The sequence below is a fragment of the Neofelis nebulosa genome, chromosome 4 (assembly GCF_028018385.1).
Source record: "Neofelis nebulosa isolate mNeoNeb1 chromosome 4, mNeoNeb1.pri, whole genome shotgun sequence".
Taxonomy (NCBI): domain Eukaryota; kingdom Metazoa; phylum Chordata; class Mammalia; order Carnivora; family Felidae; genus Neofelis; species Neofelis nebulosa.
The window spans coordinates 23,915,329-23,940,729 of record NC_080785.1 but is presented as its reverse complement, the minus strand read 5'-3'; the positions used below and the strand labels follow the sequence as shown (position 1 = coordinate 23,940,729).

At 39.8% G+C, this 25,401-nt stretch overlaps 1 protein-coding gene across 9 annotated transcripts in view; it reads left to right on the top strand.

Annotated features, from left to right (window-relative positions):
• Positions 1-25,401, top strand: part of AHCYL2 (adenosylhomocysteinase like 2) — a 170,957-nt gene that overhangs the window by 130,090 nt on the left and 15,466 nt on the right. For all 9 annotated transcript variants that reach the window (XM_058724316.1, XM_058724317.1, XM_058724320.1 and 6 more), the window contains 9 exons: positions 1,930-2,073; positions 2,739-2,839; positions 10,434-10,536; positions 11,989-12,083; positions 15,131-15,237; positions 16,538-16,654; positions 19,848-19,911; positions 20,397-20,485; positions 23,381-23,451. In XM_058724316.1, the coding sequence (XP_058580299.1) occupies positions 1,930-2,073; positions 2,739-2,839; positions 10,434-10,536; positions 11,989-12,083; positions 15,131-15,237; positions 16,538-16,654; positions 19,848-19,911; positions 20,397-20,485; positions 23,381-23,451 (891 nt within the window). The remainder of the gene's footprint in view (positions 1-1,929; positions 2,074-2,738; positions 2,840-10,433; positions 10,537-11,988; positions 12,084-15,130; positions 15,238-16,537; positions 16,655-19,847; positions 19,912-20,396; positions 20,486-23,380; positions 23,452-25,401) is intronic.

The window sequence follows — 25,401 nt, the reverse complement described above, 5'->3', positions numbered from 1 at the left end:
CCCAGAACACGTAACCACTATATTTAAATGGCCATTGAGGAACATAGAAATCGTCATGCCTTTGGCAAAGGATTTGAAATTTCAGGATATTCTGAATGTCAACACTTTCTTCAAAAGTGATTATACTATAAATTATGATCGAGATTAGGGATGGCCACTGCCTTTGCTCTCTCAGGTGGTAGAAGCACGGCTCCCCTAAGCCTCTAACACATAAGCTATTTCGGAGTATCGACTAGTGAAACAGATGACTGCCCAGGAAGCTGTTTCTGGGCTCTGTTGCCAAAGGTACTTTGAACTCTTGCTCACCCGAGGAGGGAGAACCACAGACTTTTTATACTGATTAGTTCCTTTCAAGAACAAAGTCTCTTTGGGGATTTACTAATTCCCTCACCTCCCTTGGCGCCCATGTTCATTCTTGTTGCCTCGTGTTAGGACTTTGCTCTAGGGCAGTTTTCCAGTTCCAAGAGAGACACTCAGGCCCCTGCTGCCCAAACATCTTGTCGTGCCATGCCCGATTAGCTGGGCAAGGTCAGACTTGCCTTTTACAGCCTTCCCAGGTATAGATCCTTTGCTAAGAAATCCCAGAAATGCCATAATTCTCTGGATGTAAGTACATCAGAGCACCATAGACCTTAGGAGCTCTGAGCATTTGCAGCTTTCTCCCCTTACAAGTGATGGACATACTTCTTATCCCATTGAGAGATATGTAATGCTTTATAGATAGAGCTTTATATCCCCCAACCTCCCCTCCCCCTCAAAAAAACACAAGGGGCATCTGGGTGGCTCAGTTGGTTAAGCCTATGGCTTCGGCTGAGGTCATGATCTCATACTTTGTGTCAGCTCTGTGCTGACAGCTCAGAGCCTGGAGCCTGCTTCGGATTCTGTGTCTCCCACACTTTCTGCCCCTCCATCTCTCTCTCTCTCTCTCTCTCTCTCTCTCTCTCTCTCTCTCTCTCTCTCAAAAACAAATAAACATTTAAAACAAACAAACACCACCACGACAACCACAAGAAACCTTGAGGGCTACTTAGGAAGAAACTATCCTCAGAAACTTAAACCTAAGTCATGGAATGAAATTAAATCATCTAGCAAATGATTAGCAACTACAGATTTGTTTAAAAACTGAAAAGACCTCAGCTAAACATGTGAGTAGCAGCAGCTGCTGCCTGTTAGCCACAATCAAAAGCCTTAGACTTTCCACCCTCTAGCGTATACTGCTAAATGGATTAATCATCAGAGCATTTTAGTATACCAAAAGAGGATTTATCCACTTCTTTGGGAACCTGAAATGCCTACTGCGGGATCCACTGAGGCCAGCAAGAAGGGAGAGCACACTGAATACTTCATTGTCAATATCTAATTGGGTCTGCAGGCATAGTTCAGCCTCATCAGAGCGAGTTCTGAAAAGAAAGCTCTGTTATGTCAGACAAACACTTTTTGTGTGGTTCTTAATTACTTTCCCATGGGTTCCTTGTTTTCTAGGTCTTATCTGTTCAATTACTGTACTAAAACACAAATTACATCAGGCATCTAAGCAGCAGACAAAAAGGGCAGCTAGGATCCCAGAAACCCATAGGTTAATGACCATGATCTTGCATTAAGAACTTCAACCTATTGCTACCATGGTGTAACCTCTCTCGTTTTGCATATTCAAGGACCTCATGTTCTGAAGATCATTAGCCCTGGGTAGTTAATGCTATCCAAGGGGAACGTCTTTAACAACCTCTCTCAGCTTCCTCTTTCTGACCTGTGGATAGCACTTTCCATAGGAGGTGGTGGACCCAGCTCCATGGTGCCATTTAGGTGCCTACCATTTAGGTGTACATCTGTATGGTGCTGGATGACTAGAGAAGCCTCAGTTCACCCCACGGTGTAGAATTTCAGAGGAAGCCATTTGTTTCCCTGAGGGCTTTTTATCTGTCATTTCAGCGGCTTCATATACAGATAGCTCTGATGATGAGACATCTCCCAGGGACAAGCAGCAAAAGAACTCTAAGGGAAGCAGTGACTTCTGTGTCAAGAACATCAAACAGGCAGAGTTTGGACGAAGAGAAATTGAAATCGCTGAACAAGGTAAAGAAAGCCAGCACCTGTTCTTTTTCATGCTGCCCGTGTCTTTTTGTCCGTGTTAATCCCTTTTCATGTCCTGGGGTCTAGTTGCTTGTGAAATTTAAGAGTGGTTTTAAAGAGGGGTGTCTGGGTGGCTTAGTTGGTTAAGCGTCTGACTCTTGATTTCCACTCAGGTCATGATCTCACAGTTCGTGAGTTCGAGCCCCCGAGTCAGGCTCCGCACCGACAGTGCAGAGCCTGCTTGGGATTTTCTCTCTCTTACCCTCCCCCAATTGCCCTCTCTCTCAAAGTAAATAAATAAATCTTAAAAAAAAAAAAAAAAAAAAAGGAATGGTTTTAAACAATACTTAAAAGAAATCTGAACTTAGGGAACACTGTGGGGAAGGAGTGTACTCTGGTAGGTCTATAAGGAACCCCTATACCAGGAAAAGGCAGAGAGAATGGATGAGTAAGACTGGGAGATGGGGAGTCAGAACTCTGGAGAATTTGCCTCTGAAAGCCTATTATAAAAGAAAAATCAGATTCAATGTCTTGATTCCTTAAGGAACCCAATCTAACAACCTGACCAGGGGAAGAATCTTACTTTAAGAGAATAAGTTCTTCTGTTTATTCTTTCTCTCTCATTCCCTCCTCTCTAATAGCGCTGTGTATGTATTGTGCCTTTTCAGAAATGCCTGCACTGATGGCTTTGAGGAAGAGAGCTCAAGGAGAAAAACCTTTGGCTGGAGCCAAAATTGTGGGTTGCACACACATCACTGCTCAGACTGCTGTGAGTCCTTTTTCTTTCTCCACATAATAATAGTTAATAATAGCCACCAGCTATTGAGTGCTTGCAAAATGCCAAGCGGTAGGTTAAGAGCTTAACAAGTATTAAGTCATTAATCCTTGTAATGGCCATGTAAAGCAGGTATTCTTGTTTCTACTTTGCAAACGAGGAAAGTAAGGCTCAGGGTGTTTAAGTAATTCGTCTGAGGTTATACAGCAAGTAAAATCATAGAATCCAGGTTTGAACTTCAATTCATCTGACTCCCAAGTTTATGCTTTCTCTGTGCTACACTGCTTCCCCTTGTCTTACCTTCCAATGTCATTTCCATAAGGCAGCTCTCTTAGATTGCTTTCAGCTGCAAGTAAAAGAACCTGATTCAACCTGACTCATACCTAAAGGAACTGACTATATTACATAGCTAGGAGTTCAGAGGTAAGGTGGACTTCAAATTTAGGATCTCAAGGCTCCAGTTTCATCTATCTGTAATTTTCTTGGAGCTCCCTTTTCACTTGCTTACTTCATTCTCAGGCTCATAGCAAGTTGATTACAGCTCTTTAAGCCATCACGGACTGACATGAAGAATAGGAAGGACCCTTTCTTCTTCTCCCCCCAAAGCAAGTAAATCTCTCCCAGAAGTCTTCCAGGATATTCCGTCATGTGTCATTGAACAGAACAGGGTCACATACCCATGGCCCACCAGTCCTGGCAAGGGGACTGGGGTTACCATGATTGATTTAGACTAGTGATTCTTTTTTTTTTTTTTTTTATTAAAATTTTTTTTTTTCAACGGTTTTTATTTATTTTTGGGACAGAGAGAGACAGAGCATGAACGGGGAAGGGGCAGAGAGAGAGGGAGACACACAGAATTGGAAACAGGCTCCAGGCTCCGAGCCATCAGCCCAGAGCCTGACGCGGGGCTCGAACTCACAGACCGCGAGATCGTGACCTGGCTGAAGTCGGACGCTTAACCGACTGCGCCACCCAGGCGCCCCTAGACTAGTGATTCTTAACCCTATCAGATTCAGTGTCCCCTCTTTACAAAACATATTTTTGCAATGCCTCTGTATTATCTTAAAATGAAATTCAAACATAACATACCTCAGTACATATAATTTTAAAAAAATCAATATAAAATCTTAACTGAAATATGAAGGAGGAATAGAGGAAAAGTAATTTATAAAGAAATAATGTGTATTTCCGTATGTAAATGCTTGGGCACAAGAATAGTGGAATACTCAGATATTTGTACTTCCTCATAGCATTATTGGAATGAGAATGCCACAAATGTAGATAGAAATGTGTTACTGATTCTAAGGCATCAGAGTGACATTGCCAAATTGTATGATTTGCTGAACCATATTATAATAAACTATAAACTTTTTATAAATCTCTGAACAGCAACAATAACAAGTGTGTGTTTGCTCTTAATTTACACGAGTGTTACATTCCTGGGAAAGCTATTACCATCTTGTATTAAAACTACAAGAGTATTTTTGGTTAATGTGTAAGGTGGAATAAGGTTCTAAACTTAGATCATTATAAATAGGTTTCTCACCCTTGTGAACTTTCATCGGAACATTTGAAAACTGCACTAAATGTGGCATGGTTTTTGTTGTAAGAGACTGTCCTGCACTTTCGACATGTCAGAATCTCTGGTCCTGATCACTCAATGCCAATAGCATTCCCCTCCCGACTATTGTGACAATCAAAAATGCCCCCGCAGTTTTCCAGAGCTCCTCTGTTGAGAATCACTGACTCAGAGCCATCATCAAAGACGTAAGAGATTGAATTGCCAACCGTAATGAAAACACTACAGGAAATTGGTGTATTGAGAAATGGTCTGAAATCATTTATATGATTTATAAGACTCAGGTCATCTGTATGGTTAGATTGACTTTCAACAGAGTGTCTCCTGAAGCATAACACTTATTTATATGGCCACATTCCTGATTAAGAACAGAAGAGAGTCCTTAAGACCCAGGCAGCTACTGTTATGATCTTTACCGTGAGACTTTTCCATATTACATGTTCTCTAAGGAAAAAAATACCTTGATTACCCCAAATTAATATAACAAATTGAAAAGCTGTCTCTTTTTGGAGCTACAGACTAATAAATCAAGGCAGAAACACTCTTGGAATCTTTTTTGGGCTTCCCTGGTCAGTGACATGAGACTTCAGTGTGGTGGCTTAAAATAGTAAGTGCTTCTGTACTGTCTCATGTTGCTAAATTGTATCTAGTTTCTTTTTTACCCCCTGGGTCACCAAACATTACCACCTTTCAAGGCTCCCTTCTACTTTCTCTTGAATGGAGTAATCAAAATTAGTTTACCAGTTTTAATATTATTTCACAGTTTCCTCCCCGCATTTTTTTCTTTTTCCTTTAAACAGATAATCACACAGGGGTGCCTGAGTGGCTCCATCAGTTAAGCATGTGACTCTTGATTTCGGCTCAGGTCATGATCTCATGTTTGTGAGTTCGAAGCCTGAGTTGGGCTCTCCACTGACAGTGTGGAGCCTGCTTGGGATTCTCTGTCTCCCTCTCTCTCTGCCCCTCCCTTGCTCGCACACTCTCTCCCTCAAAACAAATAAATAAAAATAAAAATAAATAATAATAACAAAGGAATTTTTACCTTGTTTTGTTTTTAATCTCCGTTTTCTTTTTCTGATTACAAAAGGAGTTAATGTTCATTTTATAATGCTCAAACATTACCATACTCTGTAACGTAAAAAGACAGTCTCCTATGATCCCATGTTCCAGAAATAACTATCATAGTTAGTTAATGGTTTCCTATCCATGTTTCCAATAGACTTGGATCTATTTATATTTTTTAGGCATGTTTCCCTGGTTCCTTCTAATAACCAGATTCCTTTGCTACTCTCTCTAAACAGTCATGATTGAAAGTCAGGTTAAGCCAGCTTCTAAGCTCTGTCTTCCTTCCACTCCTACCTGCCTTCACTCCTGTTTGAGCCCTAACAGCTAGCACTCTTTACTTAGAATTCTTTTTTTAGATATTTATTTATTTTTGAGAGAGAGAAAGAGAGAGAGAGAGAGTGCATAAGCAGGCGAGGTGCAGAGAGAGAGGGGGACAGAGGATCTGAAGCAGGCTGCTCCCTGACAGCAAAGAGCCAGACACATGGGGCTTGAACTCAAACTTGACTGTGAGATCATGACCTGAGCTGAAGTCAGACACTCAACAGACCGAGCCACCCAGGCACCCAGCATGATTTTTTTTTTTTAATTTAATTTATTTATTAAAAAATTGTTTTTTAATGTTCATTTATTTTTGAGAGAGAGAGCGAGCACACGTACATGCACAAGTTGGGGAGGAGCGGAGAGAGAGGGACACACAGAATCCAAAGCAGGCTCCAGGCTCTGGGCTGTCAGCACAGAGCCCAACACGGGGCTGGAACTCACTGACTGTGAGATCTTGACCTCAGCCAAAGTCGGACGCTTAACCGACTGAGCCACCCAGGCGCCCCAAGTTTGTTTTTTTTAATTAAACCATAATTAGAATTTTTACTTAGCATTGAAATATGAGAAAATACAAGTTTTACAACATGAAAAGTACCAGTACTCAGAGTTAACTACTGTCAGGAAATTTTAAAACAGGTTTTTTAAAAGATTTTTTTTCCCCAAAGTTTATTTATTTTTGAGAGAGAGAAACGTAGAGAGCAAGCAGGGAAGGGGCGGAGAAAGAGAGGGGGATGGACTCCCAAGCAAGCTCCACGCCGTTGGCACAGAGCTTAATGCAGGGCTCAAACTCAGAAACCGTGAGATCATGATCTGAGCCAAAACCAAGAGTCTGATGCTTAACCAATTGAGCCACCCAGGCGCCAAAAACAAGTTTTTTTAACCAAAGCTTTATTCTTGTTAAAATAGTTAATAATCAAAGCAGTAGGGGGAATACTACTTTCTTTAAAAGAATCCTATGTCTATCTTATATATTGAAGTTAAAAGTAAATCAGGATCAAATTGGCAGAATAAATTTTTAAAATAATTTTTAAAAATAGTTTTTAATTTGAAATAAACACAGATTTATAAAGTTGTAAGTACAGTACAGGTCACTTTTTTTCTTAGCCATTTGAGAGTAAGTTGCCAACCTTATGCTCCTTGACCCACAAATACTTTAATGTATATTTTCTACATACAAGGACATTCTCTCATATGACCAGTACAACTATTCAAAATTAGGAAATTAACATTGATTTATATTACCATCTAATCCTCAGACCTTGTATGAATTTTACTCGTTGTCCCAGTATTATATTTTATAACCCAAAGATCCAGTCCCTAGTTACACATCTCGTTAAACGTCATCCCCTTTTAGTCTCCTTTAGTCTGGAACAGTTCATCAGTCTTTCTTTGACTTTCATGACCTTGACCCTTTTGAAAATTATGGATGAATTATTCTATAGATTGTGCTCAATTCCAGTTTTCCTGATACTTTCTCATTGTTAAATTCGGGATATGCATTTATGGTAGGAAATGATGTTCCATTTTTTTCATTGAATCCTATCAGGTGGCACATTGATTTAGATTTGATTTATCATTTGTCAAGATGATGTTCATTTTGATCCTTTGCTTGAGGTAGTGTCTGCTAGACTTTTCCACTGTAAAAGTTATTTTTCCCTCTTTGTAATTAAAAAGTATTTTGTGAGGTAGTAATATGAAACTATGTAGATATCCCATTCTTCATCAGGCTTTCAGTTTATTCATTTATTTACTTATTTTTATTTGTATGAATCATTATTTCCTATTTTATTTAATGCATTATGATCCGTTACTATCACTATTTATTATGATGCTTAAATTGTTCCAAACGTCCTGGTGGAGTCCCTTCAGTCTGGCTTCTGTGGCTTTTTGTCTTTTGACATATCCTTCTCATTCTTTGAGCACTTACTTGCTTCTAGTATAAGATTATCTAAGCTCATCTTGTACATTCTCTGCCCTAACCCCGGAATCAGCCATTTCTCCAAGGGGCCTCGTTCCTTTTAAAGGATCTGGATGCTATTGTATTTTTTGCCATTGGAATATCATTTTTCCTGGATCTTCTTTCATTTCGTATTTTGGAAAATAATTGCCCACTAACTCTTCATATATTTCTTTTGCCCTGTTCTCTCCTTCTCCTCATACTATTCCAGTTACATGTATGTTAGACATTTGATAATGGCCCATAGATCTTGGATGCTCTGTTCTTGGATGCTCTGATTTTTATTCCCTACTCTTTTTTCTTTCTGTATTTCAATTTGGTGATTTTTATTGATCTGTCTTCAAGTTCACTGATTCTATCCTCAGATATGCCTAGTCTGATGATGAGCCTGATGAAAGAATCCGTAATCTCTAATACCTATTAACATGTTTTCTGACATTTCTATTTGACATATTTTTATTGTTTCCATCTCTCTGCTGAAATTTCCTATCTGTTCATGGATGTCATCCATCTTTTCACTAGACCACTTAATATAAACATATTAATTACAGCTAATTTAAAGTTTTATTTATTATAGCTAATTTAAACATTTAGTTCATCTTAGAGGCTTGTTCTCTTGAATATTGTATTTCTTGACAATGGGGAGGATTCCACTTTTTTGTGTGTCTTGACATTTTTTTTTAAATTTGTTTTCAAGTCAGTTAACATACAGTGTAGTCTTGGCTTCAGAAGTAGAACCCAGTGATTCATCTCTTACATATGATACCCAGTGCTCATCCCGAAAAGTGCCCTCCTTAATGCCCATTTAATTGACCCCTGCCAGTGTGTCTTGAAATTTTATCTTGAATGGTAATTTGTTAGTTTCCGTTATTGTCATGAACTTGGTTGGATTTCAATTATTGTCCTGCACCATAGGCCTCAAATTGCTCCAGTAGTGGGCAGCTGTTACATTGTGATTTGAGGTTAACGGAAGGTTCTTCTCAGTGTTTTGGCTTCAGTCTCAGCTTTCAGTTGCTTCTACACATGCTTGCCACAGGGGTGGGGGAAAGGGGGTGTCATCTCCCTCTTCAGATACATGCCCCACCTGCTGCACTAGGCTGCTGCTCTTTGTTTCCTAGAGCTTGGCTCATGGTGAGGGCAGGTAGGGTTCTCGCATCTCCTGGTCCAGCCTCAGTCTTAGGTCTCTGTGAGGTGGGGCTTCTTCATTGTTCCTGCCTCTTCTTCCCATAGCAGCCAGATTTTACCTTGTGTCTGTGATAGGTCTTGTGCAAGAGATATTTTCCTGCCTTTCCTGGAGAAGTAGCAGATCTTTAACAGTCATACCTTGTTTTATTGCACTTCACAGAAAATGGCATTAAAAAAACTTTTTTTTTTTTTAACATTTATTTGTTGTTGAGAGACAGAGAGAGACAGAGTGCAAGCTGGGGAGGGGCAGAGAGAGAGGGAGACAGAATCTGAAGCAGGCTGTAGGCTCTGAGCTGTCAGCACAGAGCCCAGTGCGGGGCTCGAACCCACGAACTGTGAGATCATGACCTGAGCCGAAGTTGGACACCCAAATGACTGAGGCACCCCAAAGTATTTTTTAAATTAAGGTATGTACAGTGTGCTATCGCACACTCAGTAGGTTACAGTATAGTGTAAACATAACTTTTATATGCACTGGGAAACCAAAACATTCATTTGACTTGCTTTATTGTGATATTCACTTTATTGTGGTAGTCTGGAACCTGCAGTTTCTCTGAGGTATGCCTGTACTTTGTGTCAGTGCAAGGTCCTGGGCCCAAGAAGGCTTACTTGTCTCCAAGGAGCAGGGAGTTTTTGCTTCCACTCTTCCCCAGAAGCAGTGGATCTTTGTCTGGTCCCTGATTGCAGGCATAATTTCTGCTCCTCTTCCTTTAGCTTAAGACTTTTGCTTCCTATGAGAGAAGAGCGTGGCAAAGTGCCTGTTTTTGAGCACAGCTGATCAGGTCCTTGCCCCCCAGTCTTTCTTGTGAGCGCTGGGTGGAAGCCCCTGGAAAAGAGCTTGTGTGTGAGTGTGAAATCTCCTTGTGCCTAGGGTTATTAGAAATTCCAAACTGACATACTTTCCCACACTCAGCCTTTACTATTCATTGAATTCTAGCTTTTTTTTTTTTTTCTCCTCCTGTGTGGCACCCACATCTTCCTCCCGTGCTCTGTCAGAGGTGAAACAGTGTGTTCCCTGTCTCCTTAAACGGATTTGTCACTTTGGAGTTCAGTGCACTTTGTTGCTTTATAACCTCAGCTCTTTGATGGGCTCAAGAAAAGTTAAGGTTTTATAGATTACTTGGCTGTTGTTAGGATTGGAGCTTTTCTTGCAGCTTCCTTACGGAGAAGCAGAACTGTAAAATTGGTGGTTTTTCAAAAATGTTTTGGCTCTAAAATCCTTGGTTTAATTAAGTCTTACAAGGAGGCCCAATATGTTAAATAGGCAGAAGAGCATTGAGCTCAGCTGGAGCCTTCCCCCATGCCTACCCCAACCATTGCCCTCCACTCAAAACCCGGAAGGATTTCTGTAAGGCACAGTTTGAAAATCACTGGCCTTAGCTCTTCCTGATATATTTTCTCAATGTCAGATATATAAACTTAATTTCCCTGACCAGTAGTTTGGCCAGCCTTGCTCATCCCCTGCTTTCTCTTTAATACAGGTGCTTATGGAAACCCTGGGTGCGCTGGGGGCACAGTGCCGATGGGCAGCCTGCAACATCTATTCCACTCTCAATGAAGTGGCTGCTGCTCTAGCAGAAAGTGGTAAGATTGGTTTTGCTTGTATTCTGTGTCTTTGGCTAAAGTAAGTCTCTGAAAAGTTCCACGGGTTCAATATAAACCTTTAAGGAAGTTAAACATTAAAGTTGCTGTCTTGGGGGAAATGGATGCCTATTCTTGATAAGTTTGCTCTCCTGGGCTTCTCTTGTTAAATATGATGAAGGTAACTCTGTTGTTTTACAGTTGGCAAATATCTTCTTATGTCTAATATTCCCTTATTAGTTAATTCTTTGCCTTGACTTGCTCATATTAGAACACTAGTGAACACTACTCGTTGTCTGAAGCAATATGGATTAGAAAAGAAAGTGCTTCAGGCATAGTTTTGTGGTCCTGCTGGTTTTTTCAGCAGTTTGCCCTGATTTAATGTTTGGTGTTTCTGCTTCAGAAGCAGTAAAAAGGACTTGACCTGGCAGATTAATATTTGATCACAGTGGCTCCTGACACAGGAAGGACGAAAGAAATGGAGAAATTTGGACTTTGCCAGTTTCTTGCCTTCGCTCTGTGACAGCATAGCACAGATCAGAGTACCAAATGCTTGTGGCTTCAGAGCTCTTGAGAAATGCTGGGAGAGCTCTGTAATGCATGCATGTCTCTCCTGCTAGCACTTTAGTATTTCATTTGTTCTTTCATTTATATTCATTCATTTATACAATTTTTACTAATGTACAAAATATGTATATAAATGTGCAGAGATATTAAGTATATAGCCCAATGATTTGTACATAAGCATTCTTTTTTTTCTCTTCAACAAATACTTAATGACCTACTCTAAGAGATATAAGGACAAATGAGACTATGTCTTTGCCCTAAGAATCTTATATTGTGGTTGAGAAGAAAAGACACATATACAAGTAATGATAATACAAGGGTATATATGGTAAATGCCACAACAGATCAGAAATCTACATTCAGTGCACAAGCAAGTGGCTTGTAAAAGTTCAGATTCCATGAGGGATCACTTGGAGCTGAGTTAATCAGGCTTTGTTAGAAACATGACACTTAACTGGGCTATGACAACATTTTAACAGACGGAGAAGAGTGTAAGGGTTTTCCTGATGAAGAAGACGGGATGACTAAAGTTTAGATGCAAGAAAGATCGAAGTGTGGTTGGGAAATGGCGAGACTTCCAGTTTGACTGGATCCAGAAGTACTTACTTCTTGTCTCTTCTTTTTTCCCTTAAGTCATATTTTTGGCATCCATCATACTCTTGTCCCTCTTGTTTGTCCTCTTTTGTATATTAAAAGCAAAATGACCACCAGAGACAAAGGAGTGGATGAAGGGGCTGAAGACCATGTTAATCAGTGAAGAAAGTCAAGCCAAGGAGTAGAGCAGAATGAGAGAGTTTGGAAATGGGGAAAACCAACATCTTGTTGTCAAAATTTAGACGCAGCCCTTTTTTCAAGCTTTAATAGTTTCTCTTTGTTCCCCTTTCTCAGGATTTCCTGTCTTTGCCTGGAAAGGAGAATCAGAAGATGACTTTTGGTGGTGCATTGATAGATGTGTGAATGTGGAGGGTTGGCAGCCAAACATGGTGAGTTAGATTTCTGCTAGCACAATTCCTGAGGGATCTGGTGGGGACAGAGTAGGGGGCCCTGGCAGGGGAGAGGGTGTCTCAACAGGAAGGAAGGAAAATGCTTCCTTTTCTATCTGATGTACCTGTGCTTCCAGCACAACTGTGGGCTTATGTTTAGGGTACCCCGAGAATATTGAACTTAGCCTCAAAGTGCTATAATTGTTGGTGCTGATCTTAGAAGCATTTATATTCATCAGCAACATTAAAATAAAATACTGCTCAGGGTTCACACGTGGCTGTTTCAAAAGCAAGGTTAATGAGTTACCATCCCCTTCTACTGCTTACCTCCCGTCCAACAACAGTAATCCAAATGTGCACACACACACACACACACACACACACACACACACACACACACAGCTCCTGTGGTGCTTAGCGTTTCTCTAGAGTTACATGCTGAATTTATAGTAAACCTGAAGAGATCCCAAGTTCAAATTTCTTCTCTTTATTCTGTACTTGAAGAAAGATGACTAGGCAAAGAGAAGCTTGGGGTTATTTCGCTTCATGTTATCTGTGTTTCATTTTTGAAAAGATCAGGTTCTTGAAGGCTTATAGCACATTAGATTTCACTGAGAAGCAAAAAGCTGCACAAAATACGAGGCACTCCTACTTCATAAGCACTTCTGTGTATGAAAGAGAGGAGAAATTAGGGACTCAACTGGAAAAAGAAGCCTTGATGCTCTACTCCAACTATTGCTTGCGAATTGCAGAGCAGGCCTCACTTGGTGCTCAAGGAGAGGAGCATCCTCTTTCTGGATTCTGGATCCAGGTTACATGGCACCGTGTGCTGGTGTGAGGAAGCTGGGTTAATAGCCTGCTTAAAGGGAGGGAGGAATCAGCTGTGAGATGAGTCAGCTCATTCCCACAGAGTTAACTGGGACTGGAAGGAGTTTGATTGACAGACCGAAAGGAGATACGCCAGAGGGTTTCTATGGGGAATAAAGCATTAATTTTAGAGTGGAGAATTTAGGGAGGACACAGGATTGCAACCAGAGAGCATTTACAGACTATAGGGCCAGGACAAACTGCTGGAAAAACTGATGAAGAAACTAAGCAAGGATAAAAACCATTGTCACTCCAGCAAATAGAGCCCATTCCTCTAGGGATCCTATCGAGATCTAGTACTTTTACTTGCTTTCCAACCTCAGGAAGATTCTCTGGTGGCAAGAATTTTCTGCAATAGAATACCATGGTGAGAATTAGGGGCTGCCTTCATTAAATAAATCTGAGGGATAGCAACCACCTGCCTGTATTAGATCCCTCTGTTAAAAGAAAAGTGGACCACGGGGCGCCTGGGTGGCGCAGTCGGTTAAGCGTCCGACTTCAGCCAGGTCACGATCTCGCGGTCCGTGAGTTCGAGCCCCGCGTCAGGCTCTGGGCGGATGGCTCGGAGCCTGGAGCCTGTTTCCGATTCTGTGTCTCCCTCTCTCTCTGCCCCTCCCCCGTTCATGCTCTGTCTCTCTCTGTCCAAAAATAAATAAAAAAACGTTGAAAAAAAAAAATTAAAAAAAAAAAAAGAAAAGTGGACCAGAATAGGGGGACTTAAGACACAGAGTTTCCAGTTGCTCAGGCTTTTATGCCTCTGGTCTTTTATGTGGGTAGGGGTCTGAAACCCTGTTCTGAGGGTTTCTACTGGGAGAAAATGGAGCATTAACTTTTAGAATGAAGCGAATGTATTCTAATGAGAGTCTTGCCTTGGATCCCTGCTCTCAAACAAACTTTAGTTAAGTCAGAGAAACAAGATGGGGAGCAAGCCTAGAAGCACAAAAAGAGCTTAGGTGCTCGACATGAGGTGGGGGAATTGGTGTACCCAGGAGTCCAGGGTGGCACTGGGAGCACTTGTGGTAGAGTTGATATTTGATGAGACTCCACAATGGGTGCATGCCAGTAGGGGGCAACGCAGTTCTGTGAGGACTTCACAGGGATAACGATTTGGAAAGTCCTGCTAAGCCTTATCTGACAGCTCGGTGAAGGGCTGAATGAAGTGCCACGGCCTAGTGCCTAAGAGCGTTCTAAGCTGGTCTTTCTTTAGCTTATTTATAATTCAAAAACTTTCCTCTGCCGATTAAAGCTCCAGTGGGCACGGCATTGTGTTTATCTTTAATCCCAACCTGAAATGGGGATGAGCTGTTCAGAGGCATGCTTGCACACCTACATGCTGCACAGTTCCCAAGTTATTTTTAATTTGGTTTATAAAGAGTGTGAGGTTTCGCTAGGCAAAACCCTTCCGTGCTGCCTGATATCTTGGGGAGGATAGTGCCTATGCTTTGGGAGAAGTGAAGGATTAACGAATACAGTCTTCTAAGCCATTGTTCTGGGAGGGAGACTAATTATCTGGCTTTATTTAAACTAAGCTTTGACTGACTGTAATTGAAGTCCTGAATGTAACTGGTAGAAATATGCCGATATCAAGGTCAGGCTTTCTAAATATCTACAGTGCATTTAAGAACTAGTTGTTGGGGCACCTGGGTGGTTCAGTCGGTTAAGCATCCGACTTCGGTTCAGGTCATGATCTCGCGGTCCGTGAGTTCGAGCCCCGCGTCAGGCTCTGTGCTGACAGCTCAGAGCCTGGAGCCTGTTTCGGATTCTGTGTCTCCGTCTGTCTCTGACCCTCCCCCGTTCATGCTGTCTCTCCGTGTCTCAAAAATAAATAAACGTTAAAAAAAAAATTAAAAAAAAAAAAAGAACTAGTTGTCTAGATAACCACTTCAGCTCTTAGTTCATAAGAAAATCCTCCTTGCGTTGCTGTGTATTTTGATACAGTAGATGTATTGTGTGGGAAGGTCATTTGGCTGCGAGAATTACAGTGACCTTTTACCCTTCATTGCCTTTTACTTCAGGGTAATGACTGGTCATTATATTGGTTTTAAGTTACTTTGCATAACCCTATGGGAAATTTGAAATATCTGTAAATTGGCAGAAATTGGGATGAAAGACCCAGAGCAACACCGGAAACCCTGAGCCTTCAGCAAAATAAATGATATTGTTGATGCTTATTATTGCAGATATTGGATGATGGAGGGGATCTTACTCACTGGATTTATAAGAAGTATCCTAATATGTTCAAAAAAATCAAGGGCATAGTGGAGGAGAGTGTCACTGGAGTCCACAGGTAAGATTTGACATGGGCATACCTGGTTTTATGCAGCCTAGGTATATACTCTGATAATCACACACCTGTAGAGTACATTATGTTAAAAATTGGAACCTGCTATGAGGTGATGAGATCTGAGTCTGAACACTTGTTTTTTTAATTAACAATGCAAATAACAAACCTAAAATTGGGAGTGGGGGACAGGTAAGGCAACAAGTGTGGTCCTCATGTTTTCTAGTCATTGTAATGCAACGACTGCTTGTTCTTTTTAGATGAATTCGTTTTTTCCATAGATGTTGATTTAACTTGTACAACGAGCCAGGAACTTCCCTAGGAACTGTGCTAGGGATCTAGCAGTGGGCAAAATAGACAAAAACCTGGGTCCTCATAGAGCTTACATTTTGACTTAGAGAACAAGGATTTAGGGTTCTGTTTCTCAAATGAGCAGTAATTTTCTGAGTAACATTGAAACCGTTTCCATTTACTGTTATTCACTCAACAAGAACTGAAAGTATGAAATGAAAGTTTTAGGGAAGTGAATTCTGATTAAGCGACTGTCTCTGCTTCAATATATTGTGATCTTTTTTAACATACCAGACCTTCAGGCTCTTAGAAAGGGATGAATTTTGAATAAACACCTGTTTGTAATTTTTAGTTGCTACAACTTAAAATGAAACTTATATATAGGTATACATATTTATAGATATTTGTATTGAGATGATAAAATTGAGACTATTTGAAAGTTAAAATTGTTGCATTAGAGTAGTGGGATTAAACAGTACTTAAAGTTACTCTTTATATAACTTAAAGGGGGAAGTAAAAGTAAGCAATATATTTTTTTAATGTTTATTTCCTTATTTTGAGAGACAGCACGCGTACAAGCGTGAGCAGGGGAGGGGCAGAGAGAGGGAATCCCAAGCAGGCTCAGTGCAGAACCCAAAGCCGGGCTCCATCTCACGAAACGGAAGATCATGACCTGAGCCATGACCTGAGCCAAAATCAAGAGTCAGATGCTTAATCAACTGAGCCACCCAGGTGCCCCAATAAGCGATTTAAAATTTTACATTTTAATACTTGAAATTTAGAGGTGGGTCAAAGATTTTCCTCACATGCCTTGTGACTAAGATCTTTATTTCTAAGCTGTGTACAGACTCTAGAAAGGTAGTCTTATTTCTCTATGTGCACCTAATGGAATGAAGCTAGTGCCTCATGCTCTGATGCCTACCCAATCAACATATTTCTGTAATTTGTTACGAGACTGGCAGTAGATTGCATTATCTCACTGTTTGTTGTTCTTCTTGATGTCCCTCATCCTCAGGCTGTACCAGCTATCTAAGGCCGGGAAGCTGTGTGTTCCAGCCATGAATGTCAATGACTCTGTCACCAAACAGAAATTTGACAACCTCTACTGTTGCCGTGAATCCATTCTAGATGGGTAATGTTTTATTATCTTTGGAATGAACTTGAGTTGTTGAATTGAGGTTCTCAGTTTTTTGGTTTTGGTTATTTCTGGAAATGATTCATGTAGCACCTCTGGATCTATCACCATCTAATACTTGATATTTTATAACCCAGATCTACCATTGCTATCCCCATTACAAGCACATCTATTGTACTTAAAAAGTCAAACTGGCCTCTATTTATTGGTGCAAAGTTTGTGACCCTATCAGTCCCGCAAGACAGTAACTAAAGTCCTAAAGAGCTGAATATCTTTGATGATTTGGGAAAAGGTTCCTAGTGTTCCTATTTTAGGTCACATTACCAGTTTTTAAACTCCAACTAGCATGGGGCACCTGGGTGGCTGAGGCGGTTAAGGGTCTGACTTTAGCTCAGGTCATGATCTCGTGGCTCGTGAGTTAAGTCCTGCCTGAGGCTCTGTGCTGACAGCTCAGAGCCTGGAGCCTGCTTCGGATTCTGTGTCTCCCTCTCTCTCTGCCCCTTCCCTGCTCATGGTCTGTCTTTCTCTCTCTCAAAAATAAACAAACTTAAAAAAAATGTAAACCCTAACTAGCATATAATTCTCTGGCCATCTGAAAAATTGTGTTGAGCAAAGAGTCCATCCCAGAAGCATTTCAAGTTTTTCAAATCTATAAGGACTGCAAACCTGACAAAATTTACTTAGATATATTCCAGATACTGTACTGTGTTCTTCCAATACCTAGTTTCTGTTTCTACACTTGTGTCCAGATACGCCTTCATCCTTGTTCAGAAGACTCAGTAATTCCCTATGTAAAACTATTAAGTTGGTTTAGAATATTGCCAAGCCAAATGGTTTCCATCATGTTTAGGTTAATGGAAAAGCTAAGAAAGGCCCTATGGGCCACATTACTAACCAGTCCGGGACCCTAGGCAGTTTGCAACACCACCGGCATTAGAACCAGAAGGACTGGCTTGGTTTGATTATTGGCTCTATCATTTAGGTCTTGGACTAGTTATTTAACCTCTCTGTGCCTAGTCCCTCATCTGTAAAATGGTGACAGTAAGATCTACATCATAGAGTTATTATGAGGATTAAAGGAGATAAGCTATGAACCTGGTGTTCAATGTTAGTTCCCTTGCCCTTCTTTCTAGAACACTGTACATTAAGTTTTAGGATTCAGTTGATCTTAGGGGAAGCTTTTTGCTTTCAGATCTTTTTGGGGAGAGGTGGGGGGGATATTCAATGCAAATTCAATTTCTTGGTAATTATTACTTCTATAGAGTCAATAGTATTATCACATAGACTGGACATTTAAGTAAATTATCAATCCATCTATCAGTTTATAGACTGTCCCTTGTTCTGGCTACGTAGAAGTGTTAATAGCTTGTATGAATAGCTTTGCACCTGATATTCCTTTGGGAAGAGAGGCAGACAAGCTTGCGAGTAAAGCAAAGGAAGCTCATAAATATGATCTGTTGGTTTTCTTTGCTGTGATAGCCATTCCAGGACCATTCTTCTAAACCATGACTTTTGACTATGGTAGTAGCCCAGCCAGACTTACTCTCTTCACTAAACAAGAATTGCCTCTGTACCTAATTGATGTTTTTTAAATTTAATTAACTATCTAATATTAACATACACTGTTATATTAGTTTCAGGTGTATAATATAGTGATTCAGCAATAAGTGCAGTCCTTAATCCCCATCACCTATTTCACCTATCTTCCCACCCACCTCTCCTCTGGTAGCGATCAGCTTCTTCTCTATAGTTAAGAGTCTGTTTCTTTAAAAAAACAAAGTAACGTCTGGTTTTGGCTTCTCTCTTTTCCTTTGCTCATTTGTTTTGTTTTTTAAATTCTACATATAAGTGAAATCATATGGTATTTGTCTTTTCCTGACTGACTTATTTCACGTAGCACTATACTCTTGAGCTCCATTGGTATTGTTGAAAATGGTAAGATTGCATTCTTCTTTATGGCTGAATAATATTTTATATTTATTGAGTTTTACTGTGGCTCGTGGAGTTGTACTAGTTCCTACGGAGTGGAGTTGTCAAATCATTAAAAAGACAGAATTCCTACTCTGCCTTTAGGGCATTTATGGACTGTTGTCTACAGGAAAGGAAAACAGATAAGTGAATAGAAAGAGTCACAAATATTTGTAGGAACTATCTCAGAATAGTCTGGTTTTAGTTGAAAACTTTCTTCTGCCTAGTGAGGGATTCCTAGAGAAAGGAGACCAGCTGAATCTAAAGAGAAACCAGAAACTGCTCCTACAAGTTCTTCCAAGAGGCTCTAAAACCAATATGGACACTATTCTAGCTTCATAGAGAATCAGAGACAAAGAAGTAGAACATGTTTGAGAAAGAAGCAGCCCCAGAAAACTCTCTCATGTAGTTGGTATTGGTGTGTTCAAAGCTCTTCGCCATCTAGTTGCTGATTACCTTCTGTGTTGAATTAATGAGGGACCTATTGGCCATTCTTTTTTTTTTTTTTTAAGTTTATTTATTTATTTTGAGAGAGACAGAGAGAGAGGCAGAGAGAAAGAGAGAGACAGAAAATGAATGGGCGGGGGAGGGGCAGAGAGAGAATCTGAAGCAGGCTCCATGCTCAATGTGGAACCTGACGAGGGGCTTAATCTCACAACCTGGGATCTTGACCTGAGCCGAAATCAAGAGCTGGATGCTCAACTGACTGAGCCACCCAGGTGCCCCATGGCCATTCTGATACTACTAAATGTAGCACTCGTTTATCAGTATTATCTCTTACGTTCAATAAGCTAGAACAATGTTTCCATTAAGCTAGAACTTTGTCTCCTAAATAAAAAATGTTATTTTTATTTTCTTCTATCTTTTATTTCCAAAAATTATATAATAAATGTATAATAAATATATATAAATAAATTATATAAATAAGTAAACCTTTTGTTTAAAAGTTACTTTGTAATCTATAGTTTCCTCCTTGCTGCACCACTCCCAAAACAAGAGGAAAAAATTAAAAAAAAAAAAAACAACCTCACATATAGATGGATCAGATAGCATGGAGTAAGAGAGTACCTGTTTTATCCACCTTTCTTTTTAATCATTAGATAGTACAGAAACCAGGCTTTCTTTCAAAATGGAACAAACAAACATGAAAACAGAGGGACCCTATCTAATCTCAAAGGAGAAATGAGAGATTCTACTGATTTAATGGTTTTTCTTCCCCCAGACTTAAAAGGACAACAGACATGATGTTTGGTGGAAAGCAGGTGGTTGTCTGTGGCTATGGAGAGGTAAAGCTTAACCTTTCGCTTATTGGATGTATAAAATGTTATTTTGGTGAAATATACTAGACTTTTTCATTTAATGGATGTGAGAAACATCCATTCACTCACCACTCTAGGTGGGAAAAATGTAACTTTAGAGGCCCTCTGGTCAAAGTACAATCGTTCTTTTTCCCTTTGCATTTTTGCCATTTTTCTTAAGTTGATTTTCTGATTTATTCCAGTGCACTGTTTGTGATGTTCTCTTAGCTTGTGTTTTGATTATAAATCGTGAGTGTGGGTGTTCTTATGTACATGCATGTGCTAAACAGGGGCTAGGAGTTTGTTTATGAACTGCATTCATTTGTTTGTTTTTTCTTATTTTTTCCCCAAACATGAATCTATTCAGTGAAATTCCTTCTGGGGGTGGAAAATGAGGTACAGTTTACCAGAAGCTTCAAGATGTTGTTTTCTCACTGACTTTCCTTATTATGTGTCCTTTCTTCCCTCTTCAGGTGGGGAAGGGGTGCTGTGCTGCTCTAAAAGCCATGGGCTCTATTGTGTATGTAACTGAGATTGACCCCATCTGTGCTCTTCAAGCCTGGTAAGCATGCAAAAGGAAACTTGCTTTTTTCTCTGTGCCACCATCTAATGTGGGGTCTTGTAACTGTCACCAAAGAATGGCCTGGTTAATGCCACATTTTATCTTAGAGGGGCCCAGATCCTGAGAGATGCTGCAGTTAAATGTGAGCTCCTCTCTTTCAAAGATCAAGGAGCTCTGCTCTGAGACAGCAGAGACTATATAAGAAAAGCTAAAATTTAGAATTCCTGTGGAAATAATAAGGGGATGCCTTGAGCCAGAGAACAAGTAGTTCCTTCCTTTACCCATGTATAATTCTTCTCCCTTTTTTAAAATGGTTATTTTATTTTTGAGAGAGAGAGAGAACAAGAATGGTGGGGAGGAGCAGAGAGAGAGGGAGACCCAGAATCTGAGCTCCATGCCCTGGATTGTCAGCACAGAGCCCGACGTGGGACTTGAAGCCATGAACCATGAGATCATGACCTGAGCTGATGTTGGACGCTTAATCTACTGAGCCACCCAGGCGCCTCCGTCTCCTTTTTTTTTTTTTTTTTTTTTTTTTTTTTAAGTAAACTCTATGCCCAGCATGGGACTTGAACTCATGACCCCAGAGCAAGAGTTGCATGCTCCACCAACTGAGCCAGACAGGCACCCCAGCTCTTCTTCCTTTGAAAAAAAGGATGATCAAAAAAGAAATAAGTTGAACACTTACTATGTTCTGAAAAGAACACTTCTGTGATATCCTTCCCCTAAATGTATAACCTGAATCTCATCAGGAGGAAACATCAGACAAATCCAAATAAAATCTGTTGTCTCTGAGTGAAGGGAGTATAGGAGTTTGTACTATTCTTGTAATTCTTAAGTTTGAAATTATTGCAAAATCTAAGGTTAAAAAATTGTTCTTGTCTCATCCATAACATGTGGCTAATGATACCTACCTCAAAGAGTTGCGAAAGTCCAGTAAAACAATTATATAATTATTACATATGATTATACATTATATAATAAATATATAATTCCATAGAGTGTTGAGCTGCTGTCACATAATAAATGCTTGCTAAATAGTAGATACTGTTAAAATGGCCTCTTGCCATCCTCATCAGGACGAAAATACTACTGTCCCCGAAAACTACTACAGAGCTCCATTGTCTGTCGCCTCCATAACTCACCCAATCTTTACCATTAATCCTCCAGAGGAAGGCACCCAGGATAGAATAAGGCATGACATAAAGATTTTGTTATACCCATTTTCCCCTCTCTTTCTACTCCTCACACATCCTAGCCATGAACCACAAATTTCCCCGACAGAGTTGTCGGCCTTCTCTGAGCCAGGGTTCATTAACATGTTTTCATATTGATTGAGACACTGATTCAAATTATCTTATAGACATGAACTGATCACTTACTGTATAATAGGTACTGTGCTCTGTGCTTAGGGTGAATAAGATGAATATGTGAAAGAGGCAAGTTCCCTGCTTTTAGAGGCACGCAAATAACCACTGTGAATGGAATAAGTGCTATGATGGGGGTAAACGGCATGTGCTTCTGTAGGAGCCAAGAGAGAAATATCTAACTAAGTAACAAATAGGCAGGGTAGAAAGAGATGTTAATAGAGCTGAGTCTTGAAAGTTGAGTCAGTGATTTCTTAGTCTGGAAGTAAATTCCAGACACAAGGAACATGTCACAAGGAGCATAGTCACTGAGGAAGGAGAGAACAGGGCATATTTAAGAGATGGAAATTGCAGAAGTGGTAATATCTGAGGTAGGAATCATATGTGAATATACTCATATATCTGCATAAGTTTTAGGTGTTATCCTGAGAACAGGCAATCTCACTGAAGTATTTTAAGCAAGGAAGTGACATGATCTAAATTGCATTTAGGAAAATTACTCTGCAAAATAAATGAGACATAAACCTAGAGATGATGAGGTCAGGCCAGGAGCTACTATAGGAATCCAGGTGAGAAGTAATAAGACCTGAACATAAGCAAGACCAGCATATATGGAGAGGAAGGGACCAATTCAAGAGATTATAAGGAATTAAGGGAAAACAACAATTCAGGAGAAGCAGTAGGCTAGGACAGTCTAGTTTATTTGGCTCATACAGTTGGCTGAACAGTAATGCTGTAGATCAAGATAGAAAATAAAAAAAGAGACAGTAGACTTTGAGAGTACAGAAAAGATAATGAGTTTTTTCAAACCCAATAAATTTGAGATTCTTATGGGACATCCAGGAGAAGCTATCTAGTAGGTCATTTGATCCATGGCTCTGAAGCTTCAGAGAGATCTAACCTAAAGATATATTTGTGCAGATCAGCCACCAAGAGGAATCATTTGCAGCCAAGGGAAGGGTATGGACAAATACTGAGAGAATAGAGAAAAGAGTCAAGGGCAGAACTCTACAGAGTATCAACATTTAAAGATTAAGATTGAAAAGGGCTATTCAGAAAGGTAGAAGGAAAACCAGGAAAGAACAGTTTCATGGACTCCAAGGAGTATAGTTTTAAAAATAGGTAAATAATGTTTAATGTAGCAAAGAAAATTAAGTAATATAAGAGTCTAAAGATTTGGGGGTGGGGGGTGTGCATCCAGGAGATCGTTGATGATCTTGGGGAGAGTAGTTTCAAAGATTCAGCGGCTAAATTGTACTTTCTAGACATTCAGATGGAGAAAGTCACAGTAACCCCTGGCTCCTTATTTTCAGGAAGAATTAAGTTGCAGTGATACAAAGGAAACTTTATTTTGTCCTGTATGAAAAAAGGAGATGGTTTGAATTTTTCACTGCTAAGAATAATCTGACTGTATCAAGAAGTGACAGTGTGGGTACCAAAGGAACTTAGTAACAGCTTTTGAAGTTCTGTGGCAAAAGGCTTCCCAACTGCTATTTTTAGGTTAATTGATCACGTTTTATTTTTACAGTATGGATGGATTTCGGCTGGTGAAATTAAACGAGGTCATCCGACAAGTGGATATTGTTATTACCTGTACAGGTATGATTTTGACATACACAGTATACATTTTGGCATTTGGGAATGCTTTCATGGAACAGGTGAAAAATGACTGGAAACTGTTCTGAATAAAACTAAACTCTAAAAGCCAGATACAGGGAGAGGGGGTTAAGTGTCCAACTTCAGCTCAGGTCATGATCTTGCAGTTCAAGCCCCGTGTCGTGCTCTGTGCTGACAGCTCAGAGCCTGGAGCCTGCTTCCGATTCTGTGTCTACCTCTCTCTGCCCCTCCCCCACTTGTAATATGTCTCTCTCTCTCTCTCAAAAATAAATAAAACCTTTTAAAAAATTAAAAAATAAAAAAGACAAAAGCCAGATACAGGGGCATCTAGGTGGCTCAGTCAGTTAAGTGTCCAACTCTTGATTTCAGCTCAGGTCTTGATCTCACATCGTGAGATCGAGCCTCTTGTTGGGCTCTGCACTGACAGCAAGGAGCCTGCTTGGGATTCTTTCTCTCCCTCTCTCTCTGCACCTCCCCTGCTCGCTTGCTCTCTCTCAAAATAAACAAATAAACATTTAAAAAATAATAATTAAAGAAATAAAAGCCAGATACAGGTGTCTATCTGTAGAGTCAATCTTTCACATTCTTCCTACCTCTTTAGAGCTCTGACCAAAAGTATAGGTCATCTAGGTCATCCCTGGAAGAAGGTTTCTCTCCATCCCTTTTAACTGTTCTATATCTCCATCCGTCCTCAACTACCAAGGAGATGACTAGAGATAAGTTTTATTTGGGCAGCCGGATCTTAAATTTGTACATTTGATTTTTTATTTTACCTTCAAAAGTAATGTGTATTTCTCTCTAGTCCCTATAATTAAAGCAGTCCTAAAACAAAATTCAGTTAGAGAAAGTAGGAAAGACAGTTGTATTAATTCTCAAAGAGGTAGATTGGAGTTTTAGAGAGGAATATGCAGAAATGGCTAGTTTCCTTGGACTGGGATACTTACTTTCTCTTTATCATGGGACCATAAACTGCTAGAATATTGGTTTTTATTTGTAATTATATTTTAGAGGAGGAAAATCAGAATATTTAAGAATGAAAATATATTTGTACCCTCAGGGTGAGATGGGGGCAGAGAAGAGGGACCATAAGAAACTGTTCTTGCTTCATATCAATCCCCTCATGTCTTTTTTTAATAGCTTTATTGAGATGTGATTCACATATCATACATTTCATCCATTTAAAGTGTATAATTCAGTATTCTCTAGTAAATTCACAGGGTCATACAACCATCACAACAATCTAATTTTTTTATTGAGATATAATTCATATACCATACAGCTTACAGTTTTAAAGTATACAGTTCAGTGGTTTTTAGTGAAATTGTACAATATCTGATTCCAGAAACTTTTCATCACCCTACAAAGAAACTCCACACCATTAGCAGTCAGTGCTCATTCTTTCCTCTACCTCTGCCCGGCCCTAAGCAACCACTAATTTCCCTGTTTCTATAGATTTGGCTATTCTAGACATTTCATATCCATAGAATCCTACAGTGTGTGGTCTTTTGTAACTGGCTTTTTTCACTTAGCATAGTGTTCTAAAGTTTCATCCATATGGTAATATGTGTTGATATTTCCTTCCTTTTTCTTGCTGAATTATATTTCATTTTAAGGATATACCACACTTTATTTATTGGTTGATGGACACTTGGGATGTTTTCGCTTTTTAGCTATTTTGAATAATGTTGCTATTATGAACATTGTGCATAGTGTTTTCCTGTTAACATGTTTTCCATCCTTGTGAATATATATACCTGCCTACATATACCTTGGGATTGCTGGAACGTATGATAACTCTACTTTTAATATTTTGAGGAATTGCAAGCTTTTCCAAATAGACAGCACCATTTTACAATCCAGCAAGAATGTGTGGGGGTTACAATTTCTCAACATCCTTGCCAATGCTATTATTGTCTGTTGTTTTTATTATAG